This window comes from Scyliorhinus canicula, chromosome 10 (assembly GCF_902713615.1).
Source record: "Scyliorhinus canicula chromosome 10, sScyCan1.1, whole genome shotgun sequence".
In the NCBI taxonomy this organism is placed as follows: domain Eukaryota; kingdom Metazoa; phylum Chordata; class Chondrichthyes; order Carcharhiniformes; family Scyliorhinidae; genus Scyliorhinus; species Scyliorhinus canicula.
Window position 1 is genome coordinate 158610767 of NC_052155.1, and position 27955 is coordinate 158638721.

Below are 27955 nucleotides of genomic sequence, written 5' to 3' on the forward strand. Positions count from 1 at the left end.
GCAGCAATCACTTGACTTCATATCTAAAGACAGTGCATGAAATGTTTTTCACGTAAGAAGAAGAATTAGTTCACAAATGTTGTTTCCACCACTTCATCGCAACTCTGGGCTTCAACTGTGGCATCTTGGCTGAACGATTAATGCAAAATTCCTGAGTGTGGTATTTAAACAACCTCATTAATCAGGGGCTGGTTTAGCTCACTGGGCTAAATCGCTGGCTTTTAAAGCAGGCCAGCAGCACGGTTCGATTCCCGTACCAGCCTCCCCGGACAGGCGCCGGAATGTGGCGACTAGGGGCTTTTCACAGTAACTTCATTGAAGCCTACTCGTGACAATAAGCGATTTTCATTTCATTTAATCGAATTGGGCAATCACTTTTTAAATAGCACACGGAGGAATTTTACACAACGGCATGAGCCAAGAGGCTAAAATTGAAGGTCAGGGCAGGATGTTTCGGCCGCGCCCGCCGCGAGATCGCCACAGACAGGACGGGTCCCTGTAAAGGTCCGTTGACCTCGGCGGGAAATTTCTGATCTCTGGGGGCGCGGCCAAATAATTCCGCCCATAATCTCACCGACTCTCAGCATTTTCCATTTAAAAGCTGACAGGTGCTTTATTGCCCGGTACACAGGCTTTCATCAGTCAGCTGATGCCGTCATCCTTGCAGTCCTATTGATTATTTTCTGTCTGTTCAATTTTCAGCTTCATTTTGAAGATGGGAAACCAAAAGGAGACCTGTTGGATTTTTAAGAAGTCAACATTTATGATTAGCCGGCTTTCTGAGACATCAATGCATTACAATCCAGCATTACGAGTCAGGCACTGAAACATATAATTTGGAGATTAAATAAGAGAGCAGGAGTATTCCTTTGTGAGGTTGCTGGAGGCCATCAAAGTCAATCAGTTTCCCGCTGCATCACTTTCACTGGAGTATTAAAGTGTGGCTTGTGGCGGAGGAAAATTCAACTGTTGCTTTCAAAAGGAGATTGAATGATTATCTGAAAAGATAATCATTTTCAAGGCTCTGGTGAAAAGGCAGGGGAGTGGAATTCGGTGAGTTGCTCCCGCAGAGAGACAGCACGAATAGAGCATGCTGACGGCGGAGTGAGCGGGGATCGCAAAACCCTGCAGACAGCGATGGGACTGGAAGGGAGGAGGGAGGGTTGGAAAATCCCACCATGAATCCTTGAACCCACAGCACCGAGGGAAGACACAACTTTTCACCAAGGCACACGAAGGGTGTTGCTCCCCATTCCCTTCCTGGTACCTCGCCTACCCCTGTCAGGTTATTGAACATTTTTCTGCGCAAGACTCCAGTTCAGGAGCTGAGAGAGGAGGAACTGCCAGCTCACTCTAAATGACAGAGTTTCTGAGGTTTCCTTCCGAGCGGAATGCACCATTCTGTCCTTTTCCTTTTCTGCATTTCATCCAGGAGAACCTGAAGGTCAGGTACTGCATCCCAACCTCTGAACTGCCGTGCACACTACTGTTGGAGATTTAGGGCACGATTTAATCACCACATTGCACCCAGCGCAGATCGGGGTGCGCCGGATGAATAGCGGGAAAGGCCAAAATTGAGAGGCGTGCCGGACACAAACCATTTTGCAATTCACCTGACACGCTCCCAACTTCCGGATCTCACCCAAAGGTGACGTGAATATCATTAATCCTCATTTGCATTTATTTTGTTAGTGAGATTGAAGTCGAATGCAGCAGCCTCCCGGGAATTTCCCCACTCCCCAACGAGAAATCACTTTGATGCCGCAACTCAAGGAGTGACAGGACCATAGAGAATGTTACCAACAGTCAAACACTAAAGAGCTGGGGATCCTCTCATGACCAAAGGGTAAGTGTTTGGATCAGGGGAGGGCACCGGAGCACGGTCTCCCTACTGTTCCCGGCAGGGGTCTGGGGTCTCGAGGTTCCTCATGTGGCTGGGAGTGAGGGTGCAGAGCAGGTTTTGCCAGTACTCTTGAGAAAAGGTGGGTCATGTAAGGGTGTGTTTGGGGGACTTGGGGGTCCCGGGATGGAACCTTAACTTATTGTCGCTCTCTCGCCTTCTCCAGTTTCTTAGAGATATAACGATGTTTGCTGGTGTGGATCCCGCGGAGGCTCTGCTCACGATGCTGGTGGTCGTTGAGGTGGGCCAATGCCAGAGAAGGCAGCAGCGACAATACAGGCTGGTGGTGGCACCTGAAGACCCTGCCGCCCATCAGGCTGAGGATGGACCCAGCGATGGCCGAAGGTCTACAGGCATCGTTGGTCATTCAATGAGATGATGGACACCATGTGCTGTAGAAGACTCCGCCATAGAATAGAGGCAGTATGGCACCTGTGCTATATCCTCGTGGACCTGGTACTCTGTGGAGGAGGAGGACACCCATTTCCGATGGCCGTGGCGGTCACACAGCTCTCAACATTTATGTCACCGAATCATTCCAGGGCTAGAACGGGGACCTGTGCTGCATTTCACAATCTACAGCCCACAGGTGCATCCAGTGGTCTGATGTTCTGTGTGCCCCGGCATTGGACCTTATCACCTTTGAGCTGGACCAGACCCACCAAGATGCCCGGGCTGCAGGATTTGCTGCCATCGCCGGGATGCTCCAGGACCAGGGGGCAATCGATGGCAACATGTCGCCTTACAGGCACCGGACAGTCATGGAGTGCCCTATCTTATCAGGAAGGGTTTCCACTCATTGTTCAGATAGTGTGTGCAACCACTGCCTCTGCATCATGCACGTGTGTGCCTGCCACCCGCGGAGGTGTAACACAGATACACCCTGGGGCACTCGGAGATCCCCGATGTCTTCGAGGACCATTCCAGAATAACGGGTCAGCCCGTGGGAGACAAGTGATACCTGCTGAGGTCACGACTGATGACACTAGTGTAGAGGCCTGAGACCAAGATGGACACCCTCTATAATGAGCTCACTGTTGAAAATGCAATTCCGATGCCTGGACCACTCTTGTGATGTTGTGCAGTACACCCCCCCCAGAGGGTCTCCTACTTTGTGGTGGTCTGCTCTGCCCTCCACAACCTAGCGATATGCTGGGGGAGGAGGGACATGAGGTCTTGTCTGAGGAGGGGGAGGAGAAGGCGGACCAGGAGGGGTTGGAGGCTCAGCCCGAGGTGAAGCTGGAGAATGAAGGATAGGTGGTGGCAAGGGTCCGACATGCCCGGAGGACCAGGGAGGACCTCACCACCATTTCCTACCTTATCCACACCCCCTGAATCTCCCTTCTCCCTTCCCCCAATCCTCTCCCCACTGCATTTCCATCTCCCCCCCCCCCCAATACCCCCTCTTAACCAATTTCCCCCTCCCCAGTTCCCTCCTTCCCCCATTCCCCCTCCCCCAAACCTCCGCCTCCCCATTGCCTGGCAAACCCCATCACATTGCCGGCTCCCTGACCATCCAGTTCCACCCTCCAAGGGCCGGTGTAACATCACTCCAGTGTGATGGGCCATTGTTGGCACTGTCAGCAAGTCATTACACAAGGCAGGACAGTGATGATAACCCTCTGTGAGAAAAGCTCTGGTGTTCCTCAATTTCTGCTAAAGTCTGACTCCTGCCCTTCTGTTGACAGCGTGCTCACACCCATCCTCTGAACGGGATCATACATAGAAACATAAATAGAAAATAGAAGAAGGAGGAGGCCATTGAGCCCTTCTGACCTGCTCCACCTTTCATTATGATTATGGCTGATCATCAGCTTCAATACCCTGATCCCACCATCCCCCATATCACTTGATCCCTTTCACCCAAACAGCTATATCTAATTCCTTCTTGACATTACACAATGTTTTGGCCTCAAGTACTTTCTGTGGTAGTGAATTCCACAGATTCACCGCTCTCTGGTTGAAGAATTCTCTCCTCACCTCAGTACTAAAACGTTTACCTACTTAACCATGATTTGCATTGGCACTGAGGGGGGCAGGGCCTACACACGTCGGCAGGTTCAGCTCCTCAGAGATTGGTGCACCATTTTTAGCGTGCACCCCGATCTCAAAGTTAAGTGACAGGCCCACTTCCCCCTCCCCGCAGGGATATCGTGACCCCACTATGGACAAGGGGAACACCCCAACCCTTGGACATAGAGGGGAAACTTCCCTCCCACCATTAAAAGTTCCATGGGCATCATGGCGATCCAACCACCTACTCATCCTCGCCGGCATCGGCCACCCCCACCCGTTCCCACCAAGTGAGTGACACTCTGCTACGGGGTCGCCAAAGGCCTTGCCCCCCTCTTCAGGCCCCCTTCAGTCCCCCCCTGGATAGTGCCAACCTGGCAGTACCAACCTGGTCTATTGTCCGTTTGTGGAGACCAGTAGTGATTTGTGCCAGCGTCACAGCACGTCGATGGGTGGGAACTTAATGATTACCTAGAAGATTTGACATCAAGCTGACTTTACATCTATTTAAATGCATGGTGATCAGGTTCACGACCTCGCTGGGCATAAACCTGATAATGCCTGCTAGTTGGTCTTTGGAACATCGACAACCGCTTGACGCCCACTGTAAATCCCGTTTCAGGACTCTCCCGGCATTTTCCTGAAATAGCAGTGGCAATCTGTGCCGGGGGCAGTGCCAGGGAAGGGCCCGAATGGGAGCTCCATGGGGGGAGGGCTGGCGGTGATGATTGTTTGTGATGAGGTAAGGGGGTGATCTGCCAATGGTGATTGTCGAGGGGTGGGGGACAGGTGGTTGGTTGGCACGTGTGGTGGGGGGCATCTTCTGGTGGTGATTGTTGGGGGTGGCAGCCCCGGAGACCTCGTGGATGTAGCCTGGATGCCGTTCGGCTAGAGCATTGGTCAATTTGCCATCTGCTTTCTGTTAGTATCCTGCACTAAGAGTCTGCGCCCTGCCAGAGTGACAGTGTTAACTACGCCCACTCACCACCCACAAGACTCGCGATTCTATGAGAAAAACCCCCACCACGTTTTTCTCGCCGGGCATGACACTTCGCCACTTTTTGGAAAGATTCCGCCCAATGAATGAAATTAAGAGAAGAACAAAGCTCTGGAAAACAGTTTGGAAGGGGCGTGACAAAGCCATAAAGCGGCAAATGGCAGCAAAGGGAATAAAAGACAATCTGGCTTAAAGATAAACTGTTGGAGGGAAACGAAGCCAGGTTAAATCTGGAGAGTGATGAGAAAGGATGATAAAGTTACAGCGAAATGAGAAGAGTGAAGAGCAATGACTTTGGAAAGTTGAGCAAAAAGTTAGATCAGAGGGATGGACAGGAGAGAAACAAGCCCGATGAAAAATGTAGAGCGATAAACAGAACTGTGAAAACAACATGAGTTAAATGAAATATGATGGACAGTAAGAAAAAACAAAATTGAAAAATATACAAAGGAGAATCCAGCTGGTAGAGGGATGAAAAGTTCATGTAAAAGTGAGAAAGATTCTGTGAGTGAAATAAAGGCTAATGTACACTGGAAAGGAAATAAATAGCAGCGAAAAACATGGTGATTGATCAGTAAGTTCCCCCTGCCAGCAAGTTGCTGTGTCCTGTCTCCTTGTGAGAAATCCATCAGGATTCCTGCTGCTTACTTCATGGATCAGGTGGCCGAGGACATCACAAAGGTAAATCAAGGGCGGGATTCTCCGTTCCCCGACGCCAATTTCGTAATCGGCGATCAGGAGAATCCCTTTTTACAAACGAATTGGGGGCGGTATCTGTTTTCGGATGCTCCACCCCCTCCAAAATAGCGTCATCGGGGGTACGCCGCACACCACTGGGACGGCCTCAGGACATTGCCTGAAGGCCCACCTCCAATGCTCCGCCCCCGATGGGCTGAGTTCCCGGTGGCGCGGCACACGTGTGCTCTCAGTTTTCGAGAACCTGGCATGGCAGCTGCGGACTATGTCTACTGCCGCCACAGTCGGGGGGGGGGGGGGGGGAGCCGTGCCGCTGGCCAGGGGGCACTTCGACAAGGGCTGGGTGACTGGTGGGGGTGGTCCGGGGGTAACGAGGGAGTGTCGGGGGGGGGCACTATCTGGCAGGTCGGGTCCGCACGAGGCCATCGGCATGTTGTAAGGGGCGATCGCTGCAGGTCGTCACCGTGGGCATGCGCGGCCACGGATCCAGCAATTCTCCAGCCATTTATTTTGTAATAGCCATGTGTTTTATGTGGCATGACTGCTAGCCCCTCACCGGTCGGAGGGTCGGTGCAGGAGCCTCGCCGATTTTTTCATCATAGAACTAGACACTTACTCGGGACATAGCCTCAAAATCGGAGAATCCAGCTCCAAGTCTATTCAACACCACTGTAAATGTTGAGGATGGATAGAGGGAAAATTGGTATGTGCCGTAACTCTGATCTCCAAAATGCATTTGATAAGGTCATACACAAAAGCTAAGAGTTCCTGGGGTTGAGGGTAATTTATTAGCAGGGAAAGCCACTGGTTAACATACAGGAGGCAAAGTGTCAGGATAAATGGGATATTTTCAAGTTGGCAGGCTGTGATGAGTGGAGTGCCAAACGGACCTGTGCTGGGGCTGTAGATATTTACAACCGGTCCCAATTTTTGTCAATTGCTGATGACACAGAGCTAACTAAGTGGGAATATTTCACAAGTACCATTAGTAAAAATAGAAAAGGGACTGTTGATGTCTACTCATACAAAGAACACAAAGTTAGCGTGCAGATACAGCAAGAAATTCGGAAGGCAAATGACATTTTATCCTTTAGCACAATTGCATTGGAATACAAGAAGTCTTGTTACAATTGTACAGAGCTCTGGTGAGACCACATCTGGAATACTGTGTGCAGTTTTGGTCTCCCTATCTCAAGAAGGAGGCGGTACATCGAATGTTCATGAAATTAGTTCCTAGGTTGAGAGGGTTGCCCTACAATGAGATGCTCAGTAAATTGGGCCTATACTCTCTGAAGTTTAGATGCATGAGAGGTGATATCATTGAAACATACAAGATCCTGAAAGAGCTTGACAGTGTAGAAATGGAAAGGTTTTTTCACTGGCTGGGGAATCTAGAATATGGGGGCAGAGTTTCAGGATAAGTGGTCGATCATTTAAGACGAAGGCCGGGATTCTCTAGCCCCATTATCAGTGGGCATTGTCACGGGTGGGATAAGAAACTTTGGCTAAATTTAACCGGCTTTGGGCTATACTCCAGGTTTTCCCATCCACCTCACGACAATGCCCTCTGCTGGCGGTACTGGTAAATCCCAGCCAAAAATGATGAGGCATTTCTTCACCCAAAGGGTTGCGAATCTTTAGAATTCTCTGCATCAGAAGGGTATGGACATTCCATCATTGAATACAATTAAGGCTGAAGTAGACGGATATTTGCTCTCTCAGCAATGTGGGAATAGGTGGAAAAGTGGAGTTGGGGCAGAAGATGAACGATGATTGTATAGTACGATGGAGCAGCCTCAAGGGGCTGAATGGTCTGTCCCCGATCCTATTTCTTAAGCTGTAATGTTGAACAACCTGCTGACTTACTGCCAAAGTTGATGTATGAATAATGTTCATTGAGAGTTAGTTATTGATTATTATTCCCCAATTCTCCCTGATATCATCAAAAGGTAATTGGCACGATTCGGCGGGCTCGAGTTAAAGTCCGCCGAATAGCGTGTTTAGCAGAATGTTTCTCTACGGAAAGACTCCGCTATTCAATGGCACTTTACTGTTTTTTTTCTGGCCTCAGGGTGGAACTCCTCATCGAGGCCACTCTTTAAATAATTTCCTGCACTGGCGTACTGAGCTCGATAGTATAGGAAGACTACTCACGGATTGAGGCAGCATTTCTTTTTTTTTAAATTTAGAGTACCCAATTCATTTTTTCCAATTAAGGGGTAACTTAGCGTCACCAATTTACCTACCCTGCACATCTTTGGGTTGTGGGGGTGAAACCCACGCAAACACGGGGCGAATGTGCAAACTCCACACGGACAGTGACCCAGAGCCGGGATCGAACCAGGGACCTCGGCGCCGTGAGGCAGCAGTGCTAGCCACTACGCCACCGTGCTGCCCTGAGGTGGCATTTCTAAAGGCAGCCCCCGATCTTTCAACCCTGCCTCTGTGGCCCCACCACGACTTCAGGACTCTCGCACTTCACCCAATGTACGTCTTAGGAGCATAGAATTCATACTTTTCAGAAAGAGGCCATTTGTCCCATCGAGTTTGCATCAACCCTCTGGAAGACCACCTGGGCCCGGCCCCTGGCATGGGCAACCTGGCATCCAGGCACTGCAAGCCTGGCACCATAGCAGTTCCCTTCCAGCCTGGCCATGCTAGGGTGGCACTACCAGGGTTCCCAGGTGACACTTTTAAGGTGCCAGGCTGGCAGATGGAGGCCCGGTGCCAGGGGGACCGTCAGGGTAGCATCCTGCCCTATCCCTGACCATCTAGGGGCCTCAACCTCCCAGCAAGACACCCCCCCCCCCCTCCCCCCCCCAAGGTGCCATGACAACTGGTTCACGACTTTGTGAACCACTTCCAAACGGCGGCCAGTTGAGGTCCTGGTGGCGAGGCTGGTGAATCCTGAGCCCCGGATGAATTGGGTGAGCGCATATTTATGCTCATTTAAATATGCAGACCTGGATCTCGCCCAGCGAGGGCGAGATCCAGATCGCGACATGCTACGTGATTCCATTGAATCTCGCAAGATGTTTTGAGCAACGCGAATCTCAATCTCGACCTCTTGCAAGATTCAACAGCCTCATCCCAACATCACGTTGGGCGCGTCAATGCTGTTGAATCGGGCTCAACATTCCGGAATTGGAGGAGGTAAAAGGGAGGAAAATAAACCACACAGCAAAGTTCAGGGGAAGAAAAATCAAACAGCGATTAAACAGTAATAAATAGCAACTTTGCATTTTTATAACTTTCTTACCGAGTTAACTGCAGCCTTCAGTGACTTCTTGGTATTGCATTTTAATATTCCTGAAGATCTTTTCCTTGTTATCCTATCATACAAAAAGTACACTCGATCCCTTTGAGCGTCTGGGTAAAATGACGACAAGACCAATATTTTTAGCGTTAGAAGTTTAGTGGAAAGCAAAGTGAGCAACACAAGGACTGAGCTTATTTGAGCAAGTGGGATCCATACTCCATCAATAGTAAGGGTCGTGTGGGGAAAGCAGTCACTCTTGAATAAAGGTCCTTCATAAGAAACACCTGCCTGTTGAAGATAAAGGGAACAAGCAAACCCATTAATTTACAGATATCCCAGAGTATCCTCAGCAGGAAGTATAGAACATAGAACATAGAACATAGAACAGGCCCTTCGGCCCTCAATGTTGTGCCGAGCCATGATCACCCTACTCAAACCCACGTATCCACCCTATACCCGTAACCCAACAACCCCCCCTTAACCTTACTTTTTTTATTAGGACACTACGGGCAATTTAGCATGGCCAATCCACCTAACCCGCACATCTTTGGACTATGGGAGGAAACCGGAGCATCGGGAGGAAACCCACGCACACAGGGGGAGGACGTGCAGACTCCACACAGACAGTGACCCAGCCGGGAATCGAACCTGGGACCCTGGAGCTGTGAAGCATTTATGCTAACCACCATGCTACCCTGCTGCCCCAATGTGAATGCTTTGGAGAGCGTGCAGAAGAGATTCATTAGGAGGTATTATGAGTTATGTAGAAAGGTTGAGAGGGCTAAGAGGAGATTTGTGAGAAGTGATAGGTTTAGATAGAGTAAATTAAGAGAAACTGTTTCCAATGGCTATAATGAAAGGATGAAGATTTATTTGATTGGCAAAAAAACAGAGGTGACATGAGGTAAAATGTCCTGAGCAACAAGTAGTTTGCTTTTTGAATGCAATACCTGATAGGGGGGAAGTTCCAGGCTCAATAATAGCTTACAAAAGGAAATTGCATGAATATTTGAATGAGGCAGAATTTCAGGGATTATGGGAAAGAATAGGGAATGGAACCAATTGGATTGCTCGTCGAAAGAACTGGCACAAACCCAACAAGCCTCTTTCTGACAGGTAGTGGGGGTGGGGGGCAAAAGAGCCAGCCACCTGAATTGAGGACAGAGACCCATTCAAGCAACACTGATCCCTCAGAGTGGCAATGATTGTGACCCCTGTTTTAATCCCTCATTCGCAGCCTTGACATGGACATTCACCAGAGCATTGCGTAACGACAAAACTATTGCGCAACCGGACAAGCTTGAGGACCCTCCTTTGAAACGTGGCCCACTCAGAGGAGAAGCCACCCAAAATCCTAAATTCATCTCATGTACTCACTGAACATTCACCCTTATGTTTAGCCCAAACAGCACAGCCTTGGACAGCCTTGGAATGCAGCTAATGATGATCACACCCCCTGGGGTGACAGCAAAACACTCAGTCACCTGGCCGATGCTGCTGCAAGTTGGTCGTGTGAGCCAGGGAGGGGTTGGGGTTTGTGGTGAATGTTCATGCACATCACACACTGGGCGTCATTTCAGGGCCCCAGTGCTCTCTGGAATGCGTAAAAAGGCCTTGAACCCACAATCGCAAACGGAAAGTAGATGTTTGGCGGCTAATTCTGACTCTTGCATGTTTCTCATTAACACTGCAGTGAGGAGACCATCAGGAAGATAGAGCCCGGTGTTAGCACTGCCTGCATTATTGTCTGGGTCACCAAACGGACCAGCAGAACCCTCAGGGCTAAGGGGCAGCAGATCCTCCTGCGGACACAGAGGATGATCCTCGGAGAGCTGTAATGTGTAGGTGCCATGCTGGACCCTACGTGTACAGACATTACATGTGCTATCTGCAGAGTGAGACCCAATGTTTAATCATCATAGTTTAATCATAGAATTTACAGTGCAGAAGAAGGCCATTCAGCCCATCGAGTCTGCACCGGCCCTTGGAAAGAGCAGATGGTTCTGCATGGCAAGAAATCTGGTGACTCACATTTTCCACATTCTGTACGATTTGGCATCTCAGGGACTTGGAGAGCATCCTTTGCCAGGGGCTGTGACAGTAACCACTGCCCTCAATTCCTACCCCAGTAGCTTCTTCCATTCACGTGGCACCACCCCTCACTCCAATATTAAAATTGGGGCTGCAGTTTCTCATGGATATTAGAATGAACTGCCATTAGGAGCAATAATTGCAATTCTTGTATGCAGAACATTGTTTATCCGATTGAAAATGTGCCGGCTCCGAGATAAATTACATTGAAACATAGAAAATAGAAGCATTTCAGCCCACCCTATTGTTGCTGGCTGAAGACGAGCTACCTGTCCTAGTGCCGCTCTGCAACACTTGGTGTGTGACCCTTCAGGAGCATATCCAAGAATGTTTACATGTGGTGAGGGTCTCTGCCGCCACCAACTCAATCAGTCGGTGAGTTCCAAATCCTTTAGGTGGAATACATTCTCCTCAAATCTAATCCTTCAACTAATCACTCTAAATCTATGTGCCTGAGGGATATTGTTCCATCTCATCCACTCAACCCAGGTCCCTATAATTTTACATACCTGAATTAAATCTCCTCTCTGCCTCTTCTGTTCACTATTCAATCTATTCTCGCCGCCAAGGTAACTCCATTCCTGGCAACATTTTGTTCATGATCTTGAGACAACAGCGTGAAATGGCTGATCTTGGGCGCTGAATTTCCCGCCCGCCATCGGCCTATGCCAATGTCCGGGAAAATCCCGCCCTTGCAATTGAAATGGGAACCATTCAGATTTTTTGGGCTCCCCCTCACAAAACATGAGCCCATAGAACCATTGGGTCATCTTTCCTGGCAGGCGTTGGCCACCTTACAAACTGTACAAATTAAATAGATTCTTATTTTCAGAATACATATTTCAAGCAATCGCCACTCAAAACGCAATCTGGATTTTCTACTTGTTCTAGATGCACTTACTTGTAAGGAAAGACCAAGTGTCATGTTGGGTAGAGATACAAAATGAATTCTTATTGAAGAAATGAGCAGGTACAGTCCATAATCAATCAATATTATTATCGCCCAAAGAAGCGAGTTAGCAAAAATAGGAGTGAAGAATTTCAAGGTGATTTTCTGTTCCTTTGTTGTTAATCGCCACGATGGGATCTTGATGAAACATTTCTTCTCCTTTTTAGTGAGTGGAAACAAAGGAGGCTCCCCTTGGTTACATTTCCTTTCATCCATCTCCACAAATTGTTTCGTAATGAATATATTTTCAAACTCAATATTGTGCAAGTACTTTCTGATATAGAGACCAGTGCCTACTAAAACGAACAAAATACCTAATGCGGTCACAGAAACCTTGGAAACCATAAGCACCGTGTCAAAAGTCAATATCAGACGTTGACTGAGGTTCTCCAGCTGATGGCTGGTTACATTGAGATAGTTTTGCAGTTCTTCATCCATTCCCTGTGTTACAACAGGGTTAGGAATTTTAACATGCACTTTTTTTCCTGCATCCCTTAGTTTTTGGGGTAACCATTCAATGATTTCAACATATCTTTCCAAAAGAGATTTGATAGATGAGATTTTATCCACCAGGTAGCAGACAATGCACTGTGCCAATCCCCTTAAATTGTGAAAGCTGTTTTGAGCGCAATTGTAAAGCACCACGCCGGTGCCTGCTGTTATCAGAGTGTTGCGGCCTTGCTTTGTCCCACAGGAAATGAGGAATATCAGAATGAAGCACCTGAGATACTTGGAAAGAAACAAAGCTCCGGGAATGACTGCAGCAAAGGCTCCACACGCTGACAGTGCCACCAATAGGCTGCATTGCAATGCTCGCAAGGACATGTAGAGGATGCCACTGGCCCCCAGTCCCATCAGAAGACAAAGTGAAATAAGACATAGAACGTTCTTCAAACCAGATTTTCGTTCTGATGCAAACAGGCCCCAAAGAATTTCTAACTGTTGTTTTATTACCTTGAGCAGACTCATTTTTGTTCAAATGATGTTCTCTGTAAATCCAACAGAAATCACATTAGAAAAGGCATAAAATGAAAAATTAAGCACAATAGTGTAATTTTTTGTGAATTTTATGAATACTCTTCTAGTTCCAAATTGATTTCCAGTGGGCACACACAGCTCTGATGTGAAGCCTTATTAATAAAAGGGTTCAATACTCTTTGTTGTTCATATTGCTCAAAAGTGCACTGAGCATGCAAACCATGATGTCAATCAGTGCTCAATGCCAATTTGATGCCAGTGCTACCATCTTGGAGCTCCGTGCACCAATCTACACTCTCACCTAACCTCATTTGGCTGAACATGCATTTGAGCAGCATTAAGGAGTTCCAATTGCTTTATTTAAAAGGAGAAGCAACTACTTATACTGTAGTCAGGTGCAGGTTGATTTATTTTGGCTGTTTCTACAATTCTACCCATGGTTTTGCTACTTTCCACCGTTGATGCTAAAGGTGCAGTAATAATAATCTTTATTGTCACAAGTCGGCTTACATTGCAATGAAGTTACTGTGAAAAGCCCCTAGTCGCCACATTCCGGTGCCTGTTCGGGTACACGGAGAGAGAATTCAGAATGTTCAAATTACCTAACTGCACGTCTTTCAGGACTTGTGGGAGGAAACCAGAGCAGTGAGCCTTGTTTTTGAATAATGTACGACAGACAATGAGACTGATGTCACACAGAGCTGGACAAGCTGCTTGAAGAGGGAGGAGTAGGATGAGAAGGGTGCGGTGATCTTTGCGAGGCCTTTCCAGGATGGAAGGCGTAGTGATCACAAAGACACACAAAGCTCTTTTGAAGAACCAAACTAATTTTATTAACACTACTAAATTTGAGTTTGACACTTATTCTAAATTGCAAACATACATATAAGAATTAAGCTACACTCACTAACACTATCTACTAACTATAACTATTATATCTTAACTAGCTCTGCGATCCATTATGAACCGTGGCTTTTTCAGCTCCATCTAATCTCCTCCCCCAAGCTCAAGAGCCAGTGCAATTTATAATACTGTTCCTTAGCTCCCTCTAGTGGCTAGCCTTAACATAACATTAACTCTTCACATGCTGTACATTTGTACGATGTCACAAAGGGTCTCAGCAGGAGGTCAATGAGGCTGTTGAGAGAGTGTCTCTACCTGACCTTTAGCAGTGACTAATGTTTGAGGTCATGAGATCATTAGTGAAATTTGCCAACTATTGCAGGGCAAGGGATCACATTAACAGTGGTTGTAAATATGACCACAGCTCTGAACCTTGATGTGTCTGGTGCCTCCCAGCCTGTCGCTGGAGATAGTAGTATCATCTCACAATTTGTACTCTAGCAATGCAGAAAGAGTTCTCTCTTCAAAAGGAGATAAAAGTGGGACTGAAGGGGTTAAGCATAAAAAATAGTTGAAGGCAACTCGGCAATGACACACAACAGGAATAGGAAACAGTTCAGGCAAGCAAACCACAAAGATTCTTAGTGGGTGTTTGAAACAATGATCCCATACTGCATGCTGAGAAGGATGTGGCCCAGCAAATGTGAAACCAGGAAAGAAGGAACTGAGGCCGAAGACATCTGCTAAGCATGTAATCGTGAATAAAACCTGGGGGCGGCACGGTGCCGCAGTGGTTAGCAATGGTGCCACACGGCGCCGAGGACCCAGCTTCAATCCCGGGTCACTGTTTGTGCGGATGTGCGGAGTTTGCATGTTCTCCCCATGTCTGTGGGACTCACTCCCACAACCCAAAGCTGTGCTGGGTAGGTGGATTGGTCATGCTAAATTGACCCTTAGTTGGAAACATTAAAAAAAACTTAAGATCCTAGTTTCTAACTGTAAAAGTTAAGAAAGGGCATAATGGTTGTTCTACTTACTCAGTTTTATGGGCAGTACGGTGGCACAGTGGTTAACACTGCTGCCTTTCAGCTCCAGGGACCCGGGTACAATTCCGGCCTTGGGTGACTATCTCAGTGGAGTTTACGCTTCCTCCCCATGTCTGCGTGGGTTTCCTCCGGGTGCTCTGGTTTCCTCCCACAGTCCAAAGAAGTGCAGGTTAGGTGGATTGGCCATGCTAAATTGCCCTTAAAGGTTAGATGGGGTTACTGGGTTACGGGGATAGGGTTGACTTAAGTGGGGTGCTCTTTCCAAGAGCTGTTGCAGACTTGATGGGCCGAATGACCTTCTTCTGCACTTTAGGGATTCTATGAAGTGCAAAAGAACTGTGTAATCAGTGGGCTGCATGACAAACCACTCTGTATATTGTGCGATATAGAATGTATATACGTTTGTAGCTTTGAGTGTAAGCTAGCTCGGACTGTCCAAGGTAGTCTCTACCTGTGTAAGCTTGAATAAATTATCAAAACCTGTCCTCCCTTCTGGTGGTGACTGAGTTGACCCACAGCAATCTCACAACTTGCAGTCTACTACTGCAGAAGGAAGGTCACCAAAGTACCCCATTCAAAGAGAGGTCATTTAATTCCCTTTTTCCATGGAGAAGCAGAGATAGCAAGTACCAGAGTTTGCAAGATTTGTAGGCTGGTCCATGGTGTAGAGAGCCATTGACTGCACACTGCTTCATTGGTGTAATACATCAACTACCGTGTGCTGGAACCAAAAGGGATGCTACTCTCTCGAAGTGTAGCTTCTGTGTGACGGCAGGCAGGACAAGGCCTCTTCTCCTGGCAACAGTCATTGGTCTTTCTTTATGTGGCAATCTATCTTTCAGCCAGCACCATAAACAACAGGGTGGCTACTGGATGACAAGAGCTATTTGCCGACAACATGGCCCATGTCTCCAGATCACGACTCCATGTGCATGTGCCTGGAATGCATACAATGATAGCCATGCAACACGAGAAATAGAAGAGAGCAGACCAATGATATGTTGAAGCATCCAGTTTGGCTCTCTCTGGAAAGCTCTGCATTATTTGGCTGGGCAGGGCTCAACATCTATGGTAGGATGTTGCATAAACTCGCCATCATGAGGGAATAGTCCTTGCGACCAACTACAGCTGTGATGCTGACGTGTAGGAGGACGAGGAGGAGAAGTTGGAAGAGGAGTGGGTAGTTGGGGAAGCTGGAACCCAGATTGCCCAACCTGCACGTGAAGAACAAATTCAAGTGCGATACCAGTAACCTCAATTCTCAATTCGTCAGTTGTCCCACGTTCCCCACCTTCACTCTGTCATTGACCATTACACTATCCTCTTGACCGCAATCTAAAATGTAAAACCAACATAAAGTAAACATTCCGAACTGAAGTTATAAATTGTATTATGCTTCAATGGTCAAATGGATCAAATCACCACTGTATATCCCCATGTACCTGTCTAACATTTGCCTTTGCCTGTACCTTGGCCAATGAAAGACACTGGGCGGATTCTCCTTTTGTGAGACTAAATATACGCTGACGTAGAATTGGTGGACTTTCACGACAACACAACTGGCGTCCAACTAGGACTGATTCCGCTACTGTTAAGGGGCTAGCACCCAAGCCACATGGAATACAATCGATTCTAATGAGAAACCGTGCTGGTTTCGCCAGTTTCGCAATAGACACTCAGGAGGCTGACCAGCTGCAGCCGCATATACACACTTCACTCCCCACCCACACCACCCAGCCAACAAGATGGCAGCAAGACGAGCGGCACCAAGATTTGGGGATGCCGAGCTCAAGACCCTCCTGGACACCGTGGAGGAGAGGCGGATAACCTTGTACCCCAGCCAGGGAAGGAGGCTGCCAGCTGCCGCTGTTCGCTGACTTGCGCAGGTGGCAGAGGCTGTCAGCACTGTGGGCAACGTTGTCCAAACTGGCCACAGTAGTGCCAGAAAAAAACTGCACAACCTCCTCAGGGCGGCCAGCATGTGTAGGCAGCATTGTGCCCCTGGCACCAACCCCCGTCCCACACACCCGTAGCCCGACTCTTCCCCCCCCCCCCCCCATCACCACCCCACCCCGACCCGGAGGGCAGGCAATTCGCCCTGCAACCCCCCATCCCGGCCGCCATGGCCGGGTGCCCTTACCACTGAGGCCACCAGCTACCCACTCCCTGGGCTGCATGCATCGGACTGTCTAACACTGTTGCTGTTCCCCCGCCCCAGGAGAAGGCTGCGTACAACTGCCAGGAGCAGGACTGACAGACCTGCGGCCCCTCACTGTGGCTGACCAAAGAGTCCTGGATGTGGCCGGCAGCCCAGAGGAAAGGGAGGTCGTCGAGGTGGAGTTCGGCCGCGGGCGACAAAGTGAGATCCTGCTGGTTGTGGTTCCCCGTGACACGTGTCTCAACCCCCACCAATACCACCCCCCCACCACCCTCACTACCCCCCACCACACCCTCTCACTACACCACCCCAACGCCACCCCCCCACCACCAACCTCACCCCCACACCACCCTCACTACCCCCCACCACACCCTCTCACTACACCACCCCAACACCACCCCCCCACCACCAACCTCACCCCCACACCACCCTCACCCCCCCCCCACCACCCCAACACCACCCTCGTCCTGCACCACACCCACCCTCACCCACATGCTCACCCCCCTCCCCCCCCCCCCCGGCCCGCGGTCTAATCATGCGTCTCGTCTTGTGTCTTGCAGGACCTGCTGGTGATGGAGCCGGTCCATTTGGTGTCCCCCATCCCCAGCCAGTGCCAGAGCTGGAGCAGGATGAGGGTCATGGGGAGAGGGTCACCGGGTGGGGGTGGAGAGGGGCCAGAAACAAGGATAGGAGAGTGGCGTTCAGCAGCACGCTTTTTTAAATCACGGAATTTATTGTTTTGTGCATTCCTGCACATGTAGCTGCTTCTCTTTGTGTCTAGCTCTGAGTTGTCATATATTAGAACATTAATATTATCTAACTGCCGGCAAAACTCTGGTGATAATCAAATACTTTCTCTTTGTCAGAGAATGTTCAGAGCTTTTTGAAAAGTACATAGAACATACAGTGCAGAAGGAGGCTATTCGGCCCATCGAGTCTGCACCGACCCACTTGAGCCCTCACTTCCACTCTATCCCCGTAACCTAATAACCCATCCTAACACTTTTGGACATTAAAGGCAGTTTATCACGGCCAATCCACCTAACCTGCACGCCTTTGGACTTTGGGAGGGAACCGGAGCACCCGGAGGAAACCCACGCAGACACGGGGAGGACGTGCAGACGCCGCACAGACAGTGACCCAGCCAGGAATCGAACCTGGGACCCTGGAGCTGTGAAGCAATTGTGCTAACCACTATGCTACCATGCTGCCGTGCAAGTTCTATTTAACCCCTGAGCTACTGAGGGCATGTGGGCTCAGGGTTAATTGGCTTTAAGTGGTTCATGAATTAACCTAACTGACACCCCACTGCCAGTGGGTGAGATTCCCGCCTTGGGCCATTCCTGCCCAGGCGTAATTGGGAAGTTTTCCAGAGACTGGAAATCCAACGTGGATACCATCCCCTGATTCTCCCGGACTCTCTGTCACATCACGCTCATTTTGTCAGCCTCCACTGAATTCAGATCCCCTGAACCAATATTGCTACAATTTTCTGTGGCTTTAAAAGAACAGGGGTGCGATTTAACCACCGCATTGCACCCAGCGAGTGTCTGGACGTGGCAATAAATAGCAGGAAAGGCCAAAATCGAAAATGGCGCCGAGTGCGATTCAGCTTGCTATCGCTCCCAATGACGAGTTTCGGATCTCTCCCAAATATGGCGAGCATATCATTGATATGTCCTGAATGATGACAGCAATGCTGAGGCTGAGACCCAATATAACGCAGCCATGTTGCCACCCATGCTATCATTGAGCGGTGCATCACACGGCTCAAAATTCGGTTCTGCTGCCTGGACCACTCTGCTGGTGCCTGTAGTACACTCCCGGAGGCTCTCTCGCTTTGTCGTGGTCTGTTGTGCACTTCAAAACCTGGCACAACAGCTGGACGATATGCTGGAAGAGGAGGTGGAGGAGAGACATGCGGCCTTGCCTGAGGAGGAGGAGGTGGACCAGGATGAGACGGAGGGCGACCCTGGGGAGGATCTGCAGGAGGACAGCTGGTGGCAAGGGTTCAGCGTACCAGAGGACCCAGGAGGCCATTATCCTCACCCAATTCTCATAGGAAGAGGCTCTAACACTCCCCACTACCCGCTCCCCACTGCCCCCCCCCACAATACCTCCCCCCAAGCACTCTTTCCCACACAGTTCCCCTCAATCCTGTCCCCCAATTTCCCTCCCCCTCAATGGCTCCTCCCCCAAATGACCTCCCCAATCCCTCCTTCCCCAAATCCTCCCTATCTCTCCCAATTCCCCACTCACTTCCTTACCAACCCCGCCAATCCGAGACTGATGCACGATCAATTGCTCTAAAGACTCAGATTGGTACAACTGTGGCTTTATTACAGTCAGATGCGTGGCCTCCTACTGCAGCTGGCGAAATGGCAGATCAGAGGAGGAGACGCATATTCATATGGCTCCTTGTGGACGGAGCTAGCCGGCACCGCCTACCGATGAACCTGTAGTGCAGGTCCTACCTTACATCCCCTAATACAGGTGCACACAGTGGTTCACCACATTCACCCCTTGTCAAAAATGAGTCCAGCGGGGGTGGCAAGGAACTATATACAATGTTGCAAATAATTTACAGTGGGGGAGGGAAAAAAATGTCCATTTTGACGGTCCGGTGCCCGTCAGAGGTTCAGTCGATCCGGTGATTTGACGCCACGCGGGTAGTCCCCTGCACTCTGGGGGCCCCCTTCGCCCACAGACCGTACTGAGTGGGTGCTTGCAGCGGTTCCTTGTTTCGAGCCCTTGGTTGTGGCACTTTGTGGCCCTGTTCCTTTTCTGGCCTCTTTTGTCCCTTTGTCCCTGCATTTCCCCTCCCTGGTCTCTCGCTCCCTGTGTGCCCCCCCCCCCCCCCCCCCCCCCGTCTCTTAGGTTTGCACTGAGTGCTGAGCTTGTGGCATTTGAGTGCTACAGTGAGAGTTTGGTGACTGAGGGAGTATAAGGGTTATTTAAAGTCTAGTATTTCTTTTATTTAGTTAATTAACTTAAAAGTTGCTGTTTGGTCTATAAGAAGGTGAATTTTGAATCAGCTTTAAACAAGGTTCTACTTGGACTTACTTGCAGCTGGAGCTTGTTAATTAGTTAATTGCATTAGGCCAGTTTTTAGAAGCTAGAGTCACAGTATAAATAGGGGCTAGATACAGTGCAGACTTTGTTTGCACTGAGTGCTGAGCTTGTGGCATTTGAGTGCTACAGTGAGAGTTTGGTGACTGAGGGAGTGCTGAGCTTGTGGCATTTGAGTGCTACAGTGAGAGTTTGGTGACTGAGGGAGTGCTGAGCTTGTGGCATTTGAGTGCTACAGTGAGAGTTTGGTGACTGAGGGAGTGCTGAGCTTGTGGCATTTGAGTGCTACAGTGAGAGTTTGGTGACTGAGGGAGTTAGGTGAGGAGGGAGTAAGGTACTCCTTTCATTTAATTTCCTATATTTATCAAAGAGCGTGAAGGGAACCAGGAGTTTAGAGTACAGCTGACTGGGAGCAGAGTCGGAGGGCGGAGGTCCAGTTGGTCCACAGGGCAGCTAATTCTGTAAAGTAAGAGGGGATGGAGGCTAGGGCAGTTGCATGCTCCTCCTGTAGGATGTGGGTGGTGAGGGATACCACTGGTGTCCCCGCTGACTATACCTGCGGGAAGTGCACCCAACTCCAGCTCCTCAGAGACCGTGTTAAGGTACTGGAGCTGGAGCTGGATGAACTTCGGATCATCCGGGAGGCAGAGGGGGTCATAGAGAAGAGTTACAGGGAGGTAGCCACACCAAAGGTACTGGACAAGAGTAGCTGGGTTACAGTCAGGGGAAAGAAAACTAACAGGCAGACAGTGCAGGGATCCCTCGTGGCCATTCCCCTTCAAAACAAGTATACCGTTTTGGATGCTGTTGGGGGGGATGACCTACCGGGGGAAGGCCCCAGCGGCCAGGTCTCTGGCACTGAGTCTGGCTCTGGGGCTCAGAAGGGAAGGGGGGAGCATAGAAAAGCAATAGTAATAGGAGATTCAATGGTTAGGGGAATAGATAGGAGATTCTGTGGTCGCGAGCGAGACTCCCGAAAGGTATGTTGCCTCCCGGGTGCCAGGGCCAGGGATGTCTCTGATCGTGTCTTCAGGATCCTGAAGGGGGAGGGTGAGCAGCCAGAAGTCGTGGTGCACATTGGTACCAACGATGTAGGTAGGAAAAAGGGTGTGGAGGTAATAAACAAGTTTAGGGAGTTAGGCTGGAAGTTAAGGGCCAGGACAGACAGAGTTGTCATCTCTGGTTTGTTGCCGGTGCCACGTGATAGCGAGGCTAGGAATAGGGAGAGAGTGCAGTTGAACACGTGGCTGCAGGAATGGTGTAGGAGGGAGGGCTTCAGGTATTTGGATAATTGGAGCGCATTCTGGGGAAGGTGGGACCTGTACAAGCAGGACGGGTTGCATCTGAACCAGAGGGGCACCAATATCCTGGGGGGGAGGTTTTCTAGTACTCTTCGGGAGGGTTTAAACTAATTTGGCAGGGGAATGGGAACCGGATCTGTAGTCCAGCAACTAAGGTAGACGATAGTCAGGACGCCAAAGCACGTAGTGATGCAGTGGGGAAGGTAACAATGACAAAGGAGAGTACTTGCAGGCAAGGAGATGGGTTGAAGTGTGTATACTTTAATGCAAGAAGCATCAGGAATAAGGTGGGTGAACTTAATGCATGGATCGGTACTTGGGACTACGATGTGGTGGCCATCACGGAAACTTGGATAGAAGAGGGGCAGAAATGGTTGTTGGAGGTCCCTGGTTATAGATGTTTCAACAAGATTAGGGAGGATGGTAAAAGAGGTGGGGGGGTGGCATTGTTAATTGGAGATAGTATAACAGCTGCAGAAAGACAGTTCGAGGGGGATCTGCCTACTGAGGTAATATGGGTTGAAGTTAGAAATAGGAAAGGAGCAGTCACCTTGTTGGGAGTGTTCTATAGGCCCCCCAATAGCAGCAGAGATGTGGAGGAACAGATTGGGAAACAGATTCTGGAAAGGTGCAGAAGTCACAGGGTAGTAGTCATGGGCGACTTCAACTTCCCAAACATTGAGTGGAAACTCTTTAGATCAAATAGTTTGGATGGGGTAGTGTTTGTGCAGTGTGTCCAGGAAGCTTTTCTAACACAGTATGTAGATTGTCCGACCAGAGGGGAGGCCATATTGGATTTAGTACTTGGTAATGAACCAGGGCAGGTGATAGATTTGTTAGTGGGGGAGCATTTTGGAGGTAGTGACCACAATTCTGTGACTTTCACTTTAGTAATGGAGAGGGATAGGTGCGAGCAACAGGGCAAGGTTTATAATTGGGGGAAGGGTAAATACAATGCTGTCAGACAAGAATTGAAGTGCCGAAGTTGGGAACATAGGCTGTCAGGGAAGGACACAAGTGAAATGTGGAACTTGTTCAAGGATCAGGTACTGCGTGTCTTTGATATGTATGTCCCTGTCAGGCAGGGAAGAGATGGTCGAGTGAGGGAACCATGGTTGACAAGAGAGGTTGAATGTCTTGTTAAGAGGAAGAAGGAGACTTATGTAAGGCTGAAGAAACAAGGTTCAGACAGGGCGCTGGAGGGATACAAGATAGCCAGGAGGGAACTGAAGAAAGGGATTAGGAGAGCTAAGAGAGGGCATGAAAAATCTTTGGCGGGTAGGATCAAGGAAAACCACAAGGCCTTTTACACATACGTGAGAAATATGAGAATGACTAGAGTGAGAGTAGGTCCGATTAAGGACAGTAGCGGGAGATTGTGTATTGAGTCTGAAGAGATAGGAGAGGTCTTGAACAAGTATTTTTCTTCAGTATTTACAAATGAGAGGGGCCATATTGTTGGAGAGGACAGCGTGAAGCAGACTGATAAGCTTGAGGAGATACTTGTCAGGAAGGAAGATGTGTTGCGCGTTTTGAAAAACTTGAGGATAGACAAGTCCCCCGGGCCTGACGGGATATATCCAAGGATTCTATGGGAAGCAAGAAATGAAATTGCAGAGCCGTTGGCAATGATCTTTTCGTCCTCGCTGTCAACAGGGGTGGTACCAGAGGATTGGAGAGTGGCGAATGTCGTGCCCCTGTTCAAAAAAGGGAATAGGGATAACCCTGGGAATTACAGGCCAGTTAGTCTTACTTCGGTGGTAGGCAAAGTAATGGAAAGGGTACTGAGGGATAGGATTTCTGAGCATCTGGAAAGGCATTGCTTGATTAGGGATAGTCAGCACGGATTTGTGAGGGGTAGGTCTTGCCTTACAAGTCTTATTGAATTCTTTGAGGAGGTGACCAAGCATGTGGATGAAGGTAAAGCAGTGGATGTAGTGTACATGGATTTTAGTAAGGCATTTGATAAGGTTCCCCATGGTAGGCTTATGCAGAAAGTAAGGAGGCATGGGATAGTGGGAAATTTGGCCAGTTGGATAACAAACTGGCTAACCGATAGAAGACAGAGAGTTGTGGTGGATGGCAAATATTCAGCCTGGAGCCCAGTTATCAGTGGCGTACCGCAGGGATCAGTTCTGGGTCCTCTGCTGTTTGTGATTTTCATTAACGACTTGGATGAGGGAGTTGAAGGGTGGGTCAGTAAATTTGCAGATGATACGAAGATTGGTGGAGTTGTGGATAGTGAGGAGGGCTGTTGTCGGCTTCAAAGAGACATAGATAGAATGCAGAGCTGGGCTGAGAAGTGGCAGATGGAGTTTAACCCTGACAAGTGTGAGGTTGTCCATTTTGGAAGGACAAATCTGAATGCGGAATACAGGGTTAATGGTAGGGTTCTTGGCAATGTGGAGGAGCAGAGAGATCTTGGGGTCTATGTTCATTGTTCTTTGAAAGTTGCCACTCAAGTGGATAGAGCTGTGAAGAAGGCCTATGGTGTGCTAGCGTTCATTAGCAGAGGGATTGAATTTAAGAGCCGTGAGGTGATGATGCAGCTGTACAAAACCTTGGTCAGGCCACATTTGGAGTACTGTGTGCAGTTCTGGTCACCTCATTTTAGGAAGGATGTGGAAGCTTTGGAAAAGGTGCAGAGGAGATTTACCAGGATGTTGCCTGGAATGGAGAGTAGGTCATACGAGGAAAGATTGAGGGTGCTGGGCCTTTTCTCATTGGAACGGAGAAGGATGAGGGGTGACTTGATAGAGGTTTATAAGATGATCAGGGGAATAGATAGAGTAGATAGTCAGAGACTTTTTCCCCGGGTGGAACACACCATTACAAGGGGACATAAATTTAAGATAAATGGTGGAAGATATAGAGGGGATGTCAGAGGTAGGTTCTTTACCCAGAGAGTAGTGGGGGCATGGAATGCACTGCCTGTGGTAGTAGTTGAGTCGGAAAATTTATGGACCTTCAAACGGCTATTGGATAGGTACTTGGATTAGGGTAGAATAAGGGAGTGTAGGTTAACTTCTTAAGGGCAGCACGGTAGCATTGTGGATAGCACAATTGCTTCACAGCTCCAGGGTCCCAAGTTCGATTTCGACTTGGGTCACTGTCTGTGTGGAGTCTGCACATCCTCCCCGTGACTGCGTGGGTTTCCTCCGGGTACTCCGGTTTCCTCCCACAGTCCAAAGATGTGCAGGTTGGGTGGATTGGCCATGACAAATTGTCCAAAATTCTATGATTAACCTAGGACAAAAGTTCGGCGCAACATCGTGGGCCGAAGGGCCTGTTCTGTGCTGTATTTCTCTATCTATCTCCCTTTTCCTTCCTCCCCTGTATACCCCTCCTCTGCCCCTCTATCCCCTATTCCTGTCCCCGTTTGCTCTCCCGACTTTGATGGGTGATCCCCCCCCTCCCCTGCCTGGCGCCTTCCCCCCTGTTGGGGGTGCACTGCGGCCCTGCTTTGTTGCGTGCCCCCGTTGCTAGCTTTCCTGCTAGTACGGTGGCTCCCCTCTCGGAGGTTGCTGTCCCGCTTCTCCTCTGCCTGGCCTCTACGGTTTTCTGCCCGCTCTTCCCCCATCCTATCCTGCACCCCTCTCGCCTGCTCTCCCTTCTCCAATACTCTCGTTCCCTCGTGCTGGGGCCTGGCCTCCCACCTGGAGCAGTCCCTTGGGCAATGGGTTGTTTTTTGTTCTGGGTGTTCCTGCCCGGGGGGGGGGGGGGGGGGGGCTGGCTTTGCCTCGCCCCTCCCCACCCCCCCGTCGGCATATCGTTGCCCCTTTCCAGGGGCCCCTCGTCCCTACCTCCCCTGGTGTTTTTCCAGCCCGTGCTCCTCAACGAACCTATTCGCCTCAGCAGGGGCTGTAAAGAAATATTCCTTGTTTTGGTATGTGACCCAGAGTTTCGCTGGGTACAGCATACCAAAACGCACTTTGCTCCTGTAGAGAGCTGCTTTCGCTCTGTTGAACTAAGCCCGTCTCTTAGTTATGTCTGCTCCAAGATTCCCATAGACTTGGATGGCGTGCCCTTCCCATTTGCAGGCTCTATTTTCCTTGGCCCAGCGCAGGATTGTCTCCCTATCCCGGTACCGGTGCAGTTTGGCTATGACTGCTCTCGGTTGTTCCCCTGCCTTGGGAAAGCGTTCCTCCCCACTAAGTTGCCCAGCATCGCAGCCACGTATGCTGTGGGGTTTCTACCCTCGGTCCCCTCTGGCAGGCCCACTATCCTAACATTTTGCCTTCTCGAGCTGTTTTCCTGGTCATCTACCCTGCCCTTCAGGCTCCTCTGTGTTACTTTAACCTGGTGTTGTAAGACTTCTTACTGTGCTCACCCCAGTCCAACGCTGACATCTACACATCATTTGATATTAAATAGGTGGTTGTCAACCAGTTTCATGCATGTACCATTGCCGCCATAGTTTGGACATGTGATTGACCATCATTTTGCTTTACTGCCATTGACGGAGTTCCCAGTCAAACTTGGGATCTCCAATAGCGAAGGAAATCTATGATACATTGGTAGACAGTGCTGCTTCAACATAAACCCAGTGCTGAAAGATAAGCAAAGAATTTTAGCAAATAAATACTAAATAGGTGGAAATATCTCTTAGTTTTTAATCATGACCATCATTTTTAGGTTCAGCTTGTAGTGAAATGGTTCCACCTGCAACTCCCACATCTAATTATTGATGAACTGGCAGTTGTTTGGGGTGTAGTATCACTAAAGTTTTAATTAGCCAGTTTTTCAAGAAGAAGAACAGCTTGCCTCTAATGTAGCACCATCACAGGGGACTGAGGAGTTTAGGGCTTGAGTTCTAACGAATAGATATATGCGAGAAAGCTCTATGATCAATGGTAGAGCAGCGGCTGTATTGTAGTCCAGACTCAGAGAGGACAGGTCATGGTTTGGGATGTTGGGCTAAAATAAAGCTGCAGAGGTTCAGAAGGACGGGGCTGCGTGAGGGATGAGAATGAGGGTTTAGTTTTCATAGAGTTAATGGAAAACCAATATCAATTTAATCTAGCATGGGACGTCAGAACTGTAGCCGGATTTTGAGCTCGAGAAGCCAGCGAAGGTCATTGGAGAGGTCTAGTCCAGAGGTAATAAAATCACGGTGAAGAGTTTGAGAACTGTCGGTTTTGAAAGTTAATGAAGGACAGAACTTAAAGACCCCTGTCTATTAATAAGATCAAAGCTAAAAGTTGATTTTCAATCATCGAACAGAGTAATCGTTTGTCATTTTCATAAAAAGGTTTACTTACCAGCTGCTCTGAAGAAACACTCTTGGTATTACTTGTTGCTTGATATCGCTTGATACATCAGAGTCAATGTCACAGTTGGACTGCTCTGCGTCACAGGCTTGGGTGCAGTGACTAGATCACAGTTGTACAAATTGATGCAAACCAACTTGATATGTTCTATTTATAGAGAGAGCGAGGGGAAGGGCTTCTCATTGGATAAAGAAGGGCAGCTGATATCCTCTTGAGAATTAAGTCATGGAGTGAAAGACAACAAATAGGCAAAGGACTGTTGCTGGAGCAGATATTGAAAGAGGGTTTAAACAGGGGCAGTAGGAAGTTGAAAATTATGGCATTGTTAAAATAGATTGTAATGAAATAGCCAACTTGTCTAGAATAACAGATGACATTTATAAGAATAAACATATTGCTTTCGAAATGTTTATAATCTCTGTTATTTTTCTGAGTTCTATCCTTAAATGGCAACAGGCAAAAATGAAATCTGTGATAACCCCCACAAGGACACTGGGATTGCTGATTGATCTCTCCGTGGGGTTCGTAGAATACGGGTTCCCGTGGTGAGCGGACGGAGGCCCACCCAGCTGGACTCGTTAATCGGACCTTTAAATGTAGCTCCCAGACCCAGACAGCCAGTCCCGACAGTCCTGGGCGGGGTCATTTGTTTTTTGTGCCGCGGTAGCTAGTTTAAAATAAACTAGCTTGCCCTCTCGTCCCGCGTCTCCTGGACTTATTACATTGGCGATGAGGACCAAGCATGGGATTCTGAGCAGCCTTTTCGAAACTTCCCGACGACAACTCCGGTAAGAAACAAAGCAAAAAGAAAAACCTAAAAATGTTGGGAAGCTCGAGCCTCATGATGCAGATGTGGAGGACTGACCCCAGGAGACCGAACACCTGCGCTACTTCTTCCGCTCCAATGATATAGAAGGGGATGACAGACATAAAATAATCCCTTTGACAGCATGTAGGGTCTCACCATTCAGCATCATTAAAAGTTTAACTTTTCTTAACTTATGAAGGAGGACCCTCATACAGAAAAGTCAGCATTGCCAGCGATGGCTCCTCACTCACCACCAACTCAATGTTTAATCAGGACTTTCTGGCATCTCAAAAGATGGCTGGATAACCCACAAATACTAGGGAAGCCACAAGGCTACGATAAGTGTGGCCAAAGGTCATGGCCCAGGCAAGGTTACCAGAATCAGCAGTATGCATGAAGCCAAAACCACCAAAGATCCAGGCCTTGCAAGTCTATCAACCCATAGAGGACAAAATGATGTAGCTAAACTGCATCATCACCCTAAGTTTGCACCGATAAAGATAACACTCCTGGTCAATGGCCATTCCTTATAAAGGGACGTGGATACGTGATTTGCCATCTCCATTGTTGGGGAACA

General features: G+C 48.8%; 1 protein-coding gene across 1 annotated transcript; it reads right to left on the reverse strand.

Moving 5' to 3' along the window:
* Positions 1-371: 371 nt before the first annotated feature.
* Positions 372-26669, reverse strand: LOC119972960 (dendritic cell-specific transmembrane protein-like). The gene is made up of 4 exons (XM_038810487.1): positions 26562-26669; positions 11858-12894; positions 8866-9153; positions 372-735 (listed from the first exon to the last, which is right to left on the reverse strand). The coding sequence occupies exons 2-4, from the start codon at positions 12872-12874 to the stop codon at positions 670-672; spliced, it is 1371 nt and encodes a 456-aa protein (XP_038666415.1). The 5' UTR covers positions 12875-12894; positions 26562-26669; the 3' UTR covers positions 372-669.
* Between the last annotated feature and the right edge of the window lie 1286 nt (positions 26670-27955).

What these genes read in the sequence shown, in the direction of transcription:
- LOC119972960 (XM_038810487.1), bottom strand. Translation starts at nt 12,874, where the DNA reads ATGAGTCTGCTCAAGGTAATAAAACAACAGTTAGAAATTCTTTGGGGC. An exon ending in CACTTGGTCTTTCCTTACAA is followed by an intron (nt 9,154 to 11,857) that starts GTAAGTGCATCT and finishes TATCTTCAACAG; the next exon opens with GCAGGTGTTTCTTATGAAGG. An exon ending in TGAAGGCTGCAGTTAACTCG is followed by an intron (nt 736 to 8,865) that starts GTAAGAAAGTTA and finishes AAAATCCAACAG; the next exon opens with GTCTCCTTTTGGTTTCCCAT.